At 40.1% G+C, this 12484-nt stretch overlaps 1 protein-coding gene across 2 annotated transcripts in view; it reads right to left on the reverse strand.

The window, feature by feature from the left end:
- Nucleotides 1-11877, reverse strand: part of sntg2 (syntrophin, gamma 2) — a 122562-nt gene extending 110685 nt beyond the window's left edge. For both annotated transcript variants that reach the window (XM_063007235.1, XM_063007234.1), the window contains exon 1: nucleotides 11784-11877. In XM_063007235.1, coding sequence (XP_062863305.1) covers nucleotides 11784-11852 — 69 coding nt within the window. In that variant the 5' untranslated portion in view covers nucleotides 11853-11877. The remainder of the gene's footprint in view (nucleotides 1-11783) is intronic.
- Between the last annotated feature and the right edge of the window lie 607 nt (nucleotides 11878-12484).

Consider the following 12484-nt stretch of genomic DNA (forward strand, 5'->3'; position numbering starts at 1 on the left):
TAGCTCTCTCTTTAACAAATAAAACAACGTTTGCAAACTTCATGGTACAACTTGACCACAGGTCTGTTGTAGAAATGTGGACGACTTTATATATCTCCACTTCCAGTTCGCTTATAACATTGGAATAGCAACTGACCTGAAGTATTTTCGCTCCATAAGACATACCTGGAATCCACTGTTCTAATTATTGCTCTGAAAGCTTCTTTCTCGACTGTCTATAGAGGAATCGTGTCCTTGCATATGTGGAATGTTACAGTGTCCATAATGTCATTGTTTGCAACAGCCGTGGCTCTGTTCTAAACTGCCGACATGCCTTATTTCTTTGGCAGGTTCTTCCGGTGCATATTTGGTCTTCCTCTCTTCATCCTCCATCTGTTTTTGTTTATTTTTTTCACCCTATTGAGAAAACCTCCTTCATTTGTTAACACTGTCATGCTAACGCTACCTGGTTAACTCGTAAGCTGTATCTAATCTGCACAACGCTCCATAACGCTTTTAGCGGCGAATAATATTATATGATTTGCTGCCTGTTGAAGCCTACAGCTGTTGTATTAACTATGCTACGGTATGGTGGTATATGAAAAATCCATATGGTATACTGAATCAAAGACGGTATACCGAATGTACCATCATACCGCCCAGCACTACTTGATGGGAATATGGAACAAGGCAACAAGGAGCCAAGGAAATTAAACATCAACACATCTCTAGTACCTTTGTTAAGGACTCTCATTTTTGCTTATTAAAGTCTAGTTCTGTTGCCATTCCACTATTTAAGCATGAATTTGGACATTTTATTCTTCATCACTGTGCTGCTAAAATCTTCCCTAGGGCGTTTGGAGCAAAACAACCTAAAAGTTGGTATTAGATTTTCTTTTTTAAAGCCTTTCAATTTATTACACCAAACAAACCACTGGTGTATGCCAGAATCCTCTATTTTCATCTAATCTGCCCACAGAATGTAGTTCTTGTTGAAGCTTTCAGGTGCTTCAGTTTGTGTTTGGATAAGAGAGCTGCCCTTTTTGGTACACTTTTTAATGGTTTGTTAAATGAAGATTTTGATTTGTACAACCCCAAATCAGAAAAAGTTGGGAAAGTATGGAAATGCAAATAAAATAAAAACACAGTGTTCCTTACATTTACTTTGACTTTTATTTGATTGCAGACAGTTTGAACCCGAGATATTTTGTCTGCTCAACTTCATTTCATTTGTTAATATACCTCCATTCCTGCATTTCAGGCCTGCAACACATTGCAAAAATTTAGGATTAGTAATGAGGTGAAGCACTACAATACAGAGTTACATGCACAAATGCCACTTAAAACTTTACTGTGCAAAAAAGAAGTCTTATGTTAACCATGTCCAGAAGCGGGTGTCAACTTCTCTGGGCTCAGAGGCATCTAGGATGGACCATCACACAGTGGAAACGTGTATTGTGGTCAGATAAATCAGCATTCCAGGTCTTTTTTGGAAAAAATGGACCCTGTGTGCTCTGGACCAAAGAAGAAAAAGGACCATCCAGACTGTTATCAGCAACAAGTCCAAAAGCCAGGGTCTGTCATGGTATGGGGCTGTGTCAGTGCCCTTGGCAAAGGTCATTAACACTTCTGTGATGGCAGCATTAATGCAGAAAAGTACATTGAGATCTTAGAGCAACATATGCTGCCTTCAAGACGTCATCTTTTCCAGGGACGTCCATGCATTTTTCAACAAGACAATGTAAAACCACATGCTGCACACATTACAAAGGCATGGCTGAGGAAGAAGAGGGTATGGGTACTGGACTGGCCTGCCTGCAGTCCTGACCTGTCCCCAATAGAGAATGTGTGGAGAATTTTGAAATGAAAAATGCGACAACGACGACACCGTACTGTTGCACATCTTAAGATGTGTTTGCAGGAAGAACAGGACAAAATAAAAGCTGAAACACTAAATCACTTGGTATCCTTGGTGCCAAAACGTCTTTTAAGTGTGGTGAAAAGGAATAGCAACATTACAAAGGGGTAAATGCTGCTGGAATGTGTTGCAGGCCTGAAATGCAGGATGGATGTTTATTAATAAATGAAATTAAGTTGAGCAGACAAAACATGAAATATCTCAGGTTCATCCTGTCTGCAAGCAAATAAAAGTCAAAGTAAATGAAATAAACTTTTTTTATTAATTACATTTTCCATGCTGTCCCAACTTTTTCTGATTTGGGGTTGTAGATTTACAAATCTTAAACCATTATCCCAAGGAACATTGTTGCCTCTTTAACCATGCTCCTCACTTGTCAGCTTATGAGCAAGTTCAATACGGCTCTCTTCTATTTGGGCACTTTTGGTTGTGTTGCAATTTTCTATAGGCATTGTCTGTTTTATAAAGGTAAACCCAAACCAGTATCACTGTTACCATAGTGACTTTCTCAGCTTCAGCAAACAGTCTAAACATTACAGAATCATTTCATGCTCATTAAGCAACAAAGCAAAAAGGAGACCGGTTCTAAAGAAATAAAGTTAAAGCTCTCAGTGAAGTTACTTTCAAGCCTGTACATCTGGTATAAAAGGTACCTCACAGCAAGATGAGTCCTGAGGACCAGGGTTTACTCTATCTGTGAAAAGTCTGACATGTACTCCTGTTTCTTCTCAACTTTCAAAAACATGGGTGGATTGGCTGTTTTGAAATGCTCAGTGATGTTGCTATCTCTTTATTTTAACTCTACCTGAGGCCTTGCTAACACTTTATAAGTATGTCAAATACACTGTTACCCCTTTTCCACCAACGCGGTTCTGGTTTCGTTCAGGTTCCCGAACTTGACTTTGAACCGGTTCTGCGTGTTTCCACCGAAAAAAAGAGGTTCCAGACAGCGAACTTGCGTTCTAATCTGGCACCACAGAATACTTGGTTTTTCAGCGTGAACCGTGACGTCCATCTGTGGGCGTGTCACAGTGTAGAGGTTTGGAGTGGACATTTTCACATGAGACATTATAACATTTTATAGAATTCAGACCACTTTCATCTTTTAAAGTTTACCTGATTACATTTTGAACCAGTTTGCCACTGATATTCGCTGATATTTTTAAAGCGATGAACTGTGTGATATGACGTGTTAAAAATGACCCAGACAGTATAAATAAATATTTAATAAACTTAAATAAAGCATAACGTGGCTTCTTGTACTAAAACAATGATCAATGAATTTGGGCAGCACAGAGCACTTATAACCAGTAATAACAGAGAGAAATTGAGTGTTTGTGTGGTACTTCTAGTATATTCAGCCACGTTACTCTTTATTTAGGTGAAGCTTTTTGCGGATTCAGAACCCCGAGCTGCATAAACACCACACTTGAAGTAAATCCAGTTAAACACAGACATGTGGAGTTTTTATACTGGATTTGATGGTTATTTTACACTAATGTTTGTTCGTGTCATGGATGTTTTATCGCTCAAGCCGAGCGCTGAGAAAATCGGCTATTTACCCCGAGAGTCGCTGTGAAAGCGAAGCGCAAAACGCTTCTCACATCAATGAACTAAAGAAAACAACAACTGCAACAAACACACCTACGTCTAGGGCTGTCGCGGTGACAGAATTTCCCCTTGCGGTATTCAGCCTGTCTCAATATCGCGGTATGCGGTTATATCGCCATTTTTTTGTTGTTTTTGAAAATTACTTAATTGATCTGGATTTTAGAGCTATATAAACAAGCTTTATTGTTAGGCTATGATTCGGTATATTATTGCTTTATAATGACAAAGATGAGACGGCTTTAAGACCAATGAAATGCGTGTTTAGGCTATTGTTAAATACAGAACAGAGCAGGGATGCGCGTCTTTTCTCTATTAAAAAAAGGTTTAAATTAGCTTCTAGCCTAGGTTAGATATACACTGTGAAACCAAAAAAAAGTGTTTAGGCTAAATATTTTAAATGCACATCTAATCAAAATATGGTAAAAAAATAGAATAAAGAATAAAGTCTGTAAGAGTTTAAACCTGCGTTATCATGCGCGCTAGACGAACCAACATGTTCACCTGATGTGTTTTAGAGAGGATCTGAGTGGGGTAGCGATGTTCCCCTCGGTACTAAAACTCTCTCTGATGGTGCTCGTTGCATTAATACACTGTAGATGTACTGAACCTGCATGCGACTTTAGAGATCAGAGAAAGTCTAGCCTGGTTATCGCGCCACTATTAACCATCTATTTAGTAGCTATAATTAACATAACAATATATACTACATTTCAAGTTATTATTCGTTTCAATACATTTTTATTCAACGAAAAAATGCATTTAAATCATTCCAGCAAGCCAGCAAGAGAGAATCTGCAGGCTGCAATGCCATATTAACCCTCATTAAGTGTTTTAGTACGCCGAGGCTGTTTGAATATAGTCTAAATTACAAGTATTTATTGAGTGTGAACTCAATTTAATCATTAATAAACTTGCCTATAATTCCTGTTGCGATTGTTTACATTTTAAAACACAAAGCCTGACACTCAGCAGCAACGCATGAGAACAGGTTGCGGGAAAATGTCGCTCTTAGCTCATTTTCATTATGAATTTATTTAACATTTATTACGCACGAATGTAAGCGTATAAAACAAGATGGACCTGCAACAATAAAAAAAAGGGGAAGAAAGAAAGAAAAAACGTGAATATCGCGGTGTTGCGGTTGTCCAGCATGCCCTGCGGTTGGCTGGTCTATACCGCGATATTTCAAAATTGCGGTTAGCGCGACAGCCCTACCTACGTCTTCTTATCACCAATAGATGAGCGATGCTTTTTACATAAAAACGAACATCTGTAACAACAGCACAAATGCTCTCACATAATCTACACACTCCGCCATGATATTACTACTCTTAACTTTCATTGTGTAATGCCCACCATTGATGACACAGGCTTGGTTCCCAAAAAATGGTGGAAACGCGATTCGGTTCTCTACAAAACACCAAGGTTCGAAGAAAGCTGAACAGAACCGGTTCAAGAACCATGGCTCTTTTGGTGGAAAAGTGCTATATCTTCTCATGTTACAATACTGACGTATGCTGCTACTGAATGTAAACCCAAATGGTTGTCATGGTAACCATTGTATCAAAAATAGTAAAATGACCTCATTGTTGTGTCTAACAGTAAAAGAATTTTGAAAGTCTGATCACCATTTGCCAGAGTAATGGGTAAAGGTACATAGGTCATTTTTCACACATTCACAGTGTATCTTTTGTAAAGCAAGGCTTTATGAAACTCAAATGTCAGAATAATAGGTTACACATATTAGAAACCCATGAGTCAGATATAAATTATTTTGATGCCCTTAAAATGAAGTGGTCATTTATTTCCTACTCATACCAGCATGACAAAGCACTAGTCCTATCTAATATAAAGACAGATTTTTACGAACATTCAGTGCCACCTGCAAACACTGGGTGCAATGCAGGATTACACCCTTCACCGGGCACCACACATTCACATATTTACTTAGTATCTTTCACCTACAAGCAATTTAAAGTAGCCAATCCATTTTCTGCTTGTTTTCTAGGAAATAGGGAAAAACCAGAGTACCCAGAGGAGCAAAGAGAGGAGAGCATTTCAAACTCTATTTTGACAGGAACCAGAGGTGAGAATACAGAGCTGATGGTCTTTAGAAACCATGTTACTGTTCAGCACTCTTTTTAGCAGCACTGGCTGTGACTTTCTGTATATCTGAAACAGCTTTAAACATTTATGAAACATTTGTACTATTGGCTCAATATTTCATTCACTACAGTATGAGAAAGCAATATTTCTGTGTAATATTAATTGAGTAAATTAGTAAAATGGCCTCAAATCAAAGTAACACATTTCAGAAAAGAATGTTTTATTTGCTATCGGCTGGTCGGGTGTCTAAATACAGACATGATTGGCTATGTCTGAGTGAGCTGGCTCAGGCCTTGTTATAGACTGCTGTCCTGTTTGTGGTGTGTTATTGCATAGTGCCAAGCGGCTAAGTGGGTAGCACTGTCGCCTCACAGCAAGAAGGTCCTGGGTTTGATTCCCATGTGGAGCGGTCTGGACCCTTCTGTGTGAAGTTTGCATGTTCTCCCCGTGTCTGCGTGGGTTTCCTCCGGGAGCTCCGGTTTCCTTCCACAGTCCGAAGACATGCAAGTGAGGTGAATTGGAGATAGAAAATTGTCCATGACTGTGTAAGACATTGAAGACTTAAACTAATGAATTGCAATGCATTGTGCCCAGTGTCTGTGCCCAGTAAAATTTCAAATATTTAAAATTTCAAATATTTTGTACGACATGTAGGAACTAACACAACAGATCTGTCGAGTAATGTGGTTAAGTAACCTTTCTAACACTTTCTGAACTCCTTGGTTTGAAACTGGTCGTTGCCATCGGTCAGCTGGATGCCATCTAGCAGGCATAATTGGCATTGCCTGCAGAGAGGGATGACCGTAATATGTGGACGGGGTCTTCAAACGCTGTGTAAGGACCCTGATTGGCAGATAAAGGCGCCTGTGCAGAGTGCATGTGTGGAAAAGGGTTCCGTTAAGGGCTGTGCATGGGTCGGAGAAGGCGTGAGCAGCAATTGTACCCTCCTCACCTGCAAAAAATCGGGGATCCCGAGCAGCGGAAGAAAATTGACTACACTAAAAATTTGGGAGAAAAACGCATAATACACTGCCTGGTCAAAAAAAAGGTCACACACTCTATTATTTGATTGGACCGCCTTTAGCTTTGATTACGGCACGCATTCGCTGTGGCATCGTTTCCACAAGCTTCTGCAATGTCACAACATTTATTTCTGTCCAAAGTTGCATTCATTTTTCCCCAAGATCTTGTATTTATGATGTGAGATTTGGACCACAGCGCAAAGTCTTCTCCAGCACATCCCAAAGATTCTCAATGGGGTTCAGGTCTGGACTCTGTGGTGGCCAATCCATGTGTGAAAATTATGTCTCATGCTCCCTGAACCATTCTTTCACAATTTGAGCTTGATGAACCCTGGCATTGTCATCTTGGAATATGCCCGTGCCATTAGGGAAGAAAAAAATCCATTGATGGAATAACCTGGTCGTTCAGTATATTCAGGTAGTCAGCTGACCTCATTCTTTGGGCACATAACGTTGCTGAACCTAGACTTGACCAACTGCAGCAACCCCAGATCATAGCACTGCCCCCACAGGCTTGTACGGTAGGCACTAGGCATGATGGGTGCATCACTTCAGCCGCCTCTCTTCTTACCCTGATGCGCCCACCACTCTGGAACAGGGTAAATCTGGACTCATCAGACCACATGACCTTCTTCCATTGCTCCAATCTTTATGCTCCCTAGCAAATTGAAGCCGTTTTTGCCAGTTAGCCTCACTGACAAGTGGTTTTCTTAAGGCTACACAGCTGTTTAGTCCCAATTAGGGCTGTCGCGGTGAAAGAATTTCCCCTTGCGATATTCAACCTGTCTCAATATCGCGGTACGCGGTAATATCGCCATTTTTTTTTGTTTTTGAAAATTACTTAATTAATCTGCATTTTAGAGCTATATAAACAAGCTTTATTGTTAGGCTATGATTCGGTATATTATTGCTTTATAATGACAAAGATGAGACAGCTTTAAGACCAATGAAATGCGTGTTTAGTGTTAAATACAGAACAGAGCAGGGATGCGCGTCTTTTCTCTATTAAAAAAAGGTTAAAATTTAGCTCCTAGGCTAGATATACAGTGTGAAACGAAAAAAAAAAGTGTTTAGGCTAAATATTGTAAATACACATCTAATCAAAATATGGTAAAAAAGAAATATAATAAAGTCTGTAAGAGTTTAAACCTGCGTTATTATGCGCGCTAGAAGAACCAACACGTTCATCTGATGTGGTTTAGAGAGAATCTGAGTGGGGTAGCGATGTTCCCCTCGGTACTAAAACTCTCTCTGATGGGGCTCGTTACACTAATACACGTGTACTGTACCTGCATGCGACTTTACAATGCGACAAACTATCTATTTAGTAGGTATAATTAACATAACAATATATACTACATTTCAAGTTATTATTCGTTTCAATACATTTTTATTCAACGAAAAAATACATTTAAATCATTCCAGCAAGACCAGAAAGAGAATATTTGCAGGCTGCAATGCCATATTAACCGTCATTAAGTGTTTTAGTTCACCAAGGCTGTTTGAATATAGTCTAAATTACAAGTATTTATTGAGTGTGAACTCAATTTGATCATTAATAAACTTGCCTATAATTCCTGTTGCGATTGTTTACATTTTAAAACACAAAGCCTGACACTCAGCAGCAACGCATGAGAACAGGTTGCAGGAAAATGACGCTCCTAGCTCATTTTCATTATGAATTCATTTAACATTTATTACGCCCGAATGTAAGCGTAAAACAAGATGGACCCTGCAACAATATAAACAAAAAAAAATAGAAGAAAGAAAGAAAAAACGTGAACACCGCGGTGTTGCGGTTGCTTGGCATGCCCTGCGGTTGGCTAGTCTATACCGCGATATTTCAAAATTGCGGTTAGCGCGACAGCCCTAGTCCCAATCCCTTGAGTTCCCTTCACATTCAGTTCTACTGTAGTTTTTCTATGATTTGATTTCACCAAACGTTTAAGTGATCGCCGATCACGATCATTCAAGATTTTTTTCCGACCACATTCCTTCCTCGAAAATGATGTTTCCGCACTGTCATTCCACTTTTTAATAATGCGTTGGACAGTTCTTAACCCGATTTTAGTAGTTTCAGCAATCTCCTTAGATGTTTTCTCTGCTTGATGCATGCCAATAATTTGACCCTTCTGAAACAGATGGCCAGGCAGAATATATATAAATATGTAATTGCACATACTGTTTTGCAGATTTGGGCTACACTGACTCTCAGTACTTATGGCATACATACAAATGTAAGTAAATCTGAACTGTAAAAGAAAATAATGATTGCTTTTCTGGCTTGATGCTGTATTAGCTTTACTAATACACATACTGGTCTAATATGTTGTGAGAAGCAGCTCTAGCATTTTATTCATTTATTCATTCATTCATTCAGAGTCTGTTTTACCACCGCTTTATCCTGGTCAGGGTCGTGATTGGTCTCATTCATTGGGCAAAAGACAGGACACACCCCTGACTGTCTCTAATTTATCACAGGACACACACTCACACACACAGCATTTTTAGTAGCTCTCATCGGCCTGACTGCATGTCTTTTGGAATGAAACCAGAGCAGCCGGAAGAAACCCACGCAGAGACAAGAAGAACATGCAAACTCTACACAAAAACGATGCTGACCCAGACCCCTATTGCTTTACAAAACATGCTAGCTGAAGGTTTGTCTGGTCTAAATCACCTCTAGATGTGAGTGTAAATAAGCAAGTAGCTTAAATAGCTGTAATTGACTGAGTGGTACCCTGTGATGCACTGGCAACTTTTCAGGAGTCTATTACTGGCTTGCACCCAGTGTCTCAGACCTACTATGACCCTAATCAGGGTAAAGATTTACTAAAGATAAAAACTGAGGCACTTAGTGAGTAAATAAATGAATTAACAAAAAATTAATATATTTAAGAACACATAACTTGGACTGTGGTGCAGAAAATACAGAATATATGCCAGTAGGTGAACTGAGTACTTTTAATTGTCCTTGTGAGTGTAAATAAGCATGTGTGAATGATAAAGTGTGTAGGGCAGGCTGGGCAGGCTGTACCCACCTTGCACCCAGTGTCTTTGGCAAAAGCTTTGGACCTACTACAATCCTGACTAGTTAAAAAATTACTATAGATAAATGACTGAGTGAATGAATTTAAGAACACTGAATGATAAATACAGTGGTTAAAGAACACTAACTGCCTCAATCAACCGTTTTATTATCGTCAGGGTCTCTGTGGGTCCGGGTCCACTCAAACTCTGGTATTACTACATCCTAGATAGTGAGTATGCCGATCTATTGCCCAGCAACACACACTTGCTTACACCCAGAGTTGAGTAGTTATTTAGAGTAGCCATCTCACTATCTGCACATTTTGGGGAGGTGAGAGGAAATTTCTCAGACAGTGACTGGAAGCTTGGATCAAACCCAGATCCCCAGGATCCATGTTGCTTTGCTGCACTCACACCATGAATTATACAGTGACAATTAGGGGGCTAACTTTAAATATAAACTAATGACCCCTAGAACTGGGGTTCAAGTATTAATTAGGGTAAGGGTCAGCCTTATATTGTATATATTTGTTCTTATTGTTATTTTTATTTTTTTCTCTGTAACTGAGCTTTGGCAATACGAATGTCCTTATTTGTCATGCCAATAAAGCTTCTTTTGAGTTTTGAGTTTAAGTTTGAGTCAGCCCCCTGTAATTCGAACCATGACTCTCTCTACTAGCAGCACCACCCACTCTATTAGGTGCATCATGTGCATGTAATTTGCACTCTTGTTAAAACTAATTCTTGCTATTAAGTGTTACCAAAACTAATCCACATATCACACTAAAAAGTTCATGAATGACTGAAATACTAAACCATGTAATCAGTGGGTGTATTTGCATGGGAAAAAAATAATACCCAGGGGTTATTTAGAGTAGCCATCTCACTATCTGCATGTTTTGGGGAGATGAGAGGAAATTTCCCCGACTGTGACTGTAAGCTTGGATCAAACCCAGATCCCCAGGATCCATGTTGCTTTGTGGCAATCACACCAGAGTATGAATTATACATTGATAATTCGGGGTCGACTTTAAACATATACACTAATGACCTCCTTGAACCTCTTTTGGGGGGTTCAATTATGAATTAGAAAGGTCAGCCCGCATAATTCGAACCATGACTCACTCTACTAGCAGCACAACCCACTCTATTAGGTGCATCATGTGCATTTAATTTGCACTCTTGTTAAAACTAATTCTTGATATTAATTTGACCAAAACTAATCCACCTCCCGCACTAAAAAGTTCATGAATGACTAAAATACCAAACCACGTATACAGTGGATGCATTTGTGTGGGGAAAGAAAGAATAAATTCTCACCCATGTGGGAAGCTAAATAACTCAGGGGTCGTTTAGAGTAGCCAGCTCACTATCTGCATGCTTTGGGAAGGTGAGAGGACACTAGGATCAAACCCAGATCCCCAGGATCCACGTTGTTTTGCAGCGCTCACACCAGAGTATAAATTATACAGTGATAATTCAGGGTCAGTTTTATATATACACTAACGACCCCCTTAAACCTCTTTTGGGGGGTTCAATTATGAATTAGAAGGGTCAGCCTGCGTAATTCGAACCATGACTCACTCTACTAGCAGCACAACCCACTCTATTAGGTGCATCATGTGCATTTGACATTTGATTAAAACTAATCCTTGATATTGAGTGTTACCAAAACTACCACACTAGAAAGTTCATGAATGACTGAAATACTAAACCATGTACTTTGCAGGTGTATTTGCTTGGGTAAAAGAATAAATTCTCACCCATGTGAGAAGCTAAATAACCCAGGGGTTGTTTAGAGTAGCCAGCTCACTATCTGCATGTTTTGGGGAGGTGAGAGGAAACTAGGATCAAACCCAGATGCCCTAGTAACCCTCTATTAATTAGAAGGGTCAGCCCCCGTAATTCGAACCATGACTCACTATACTAGCAGCACAACCCACTCTATTAGGTGCATTATGTGCATTTAATTTGCACTCTTGTTAAAACTAATTCTTGATATTAATTTGACCAAAACTAATCCACCTCCCGCACTAAAAAGTTCATGAATGCCTAACATATCAAACCACGTATACAGTGGGTGCATTTGCGTGGGGAAAGAAAGAATAAATTCTCACCCATGTGGGAAGCCAGAGGCTGCCGGGGCGCTCAGGCGGATCAGCTCGCCGTTTACCGCCCGCGTTCATTTCCCGCGCAGCCGCTGCTCGGGTCCGTGCGATTCAACAGCACTGTGCTTGCTCATTTATCCGGTAATAACGAGAAGAACGCGGTGCTTCCTTTATAGAGGAACACAGGATCCCAAAATCGCACTGAGCGACTCTGAAGAGACCGGAGATCCGCTCACGAAATGTCCAAGTTTGTTTCGGTAAATGATCCAGATCCTTCCAGTGCTCTGACACGTAGAAACATAGTCTGGATGACAATATTTCCTAAATGTATATGCCCGTGTAGTTCCACACAACTTTTCCACTCTCACCAGGCTTCGTACGGGTGAGAAGGTGTGAAGTTGAGCAGACCGACGTTGCAAATCGTTCGCAAACGGTTGCGCCGCACAATGCGCTCCGACGCGCTCCAGTGTGCGCTCAGCACCTCTCAGCTCCGCTCCCCTCCTGCTCCTGACTCACACTCATCCCGCTCATCAGAATGATCTTCACAGCTCGCATGTGCACCTGAGGAATCACAATTATCCACCGCAATGTCTAAAGCTTCATGCTCTTTATAATACAAGTAAGCCTCTGCGTCTTGTATCTGGAGGTTTTTAAGCTGGTGCATGACGTTCTGCTTTGAAATGCTGCGAATGAGTGAGGGAAAAATAGTG

The sequence above is a fragment of the Trichomycterus rosablanca genome, chromosome 13 (assembly GCF_030014385.1).
Source record: "Trichomycterus rosablanca isolate fTriRos1 chromosome 13, fTriRos1.hap1, whole genome shotgun sequence".
In the NCBI taxonomy this organism is placed as follows: Eukaryota; Metazoa; Chordata; class Actinopteri; order Siluriformes; family Trichomycteridae; genus Trichomycterus; species Trichomycterus rosablanca.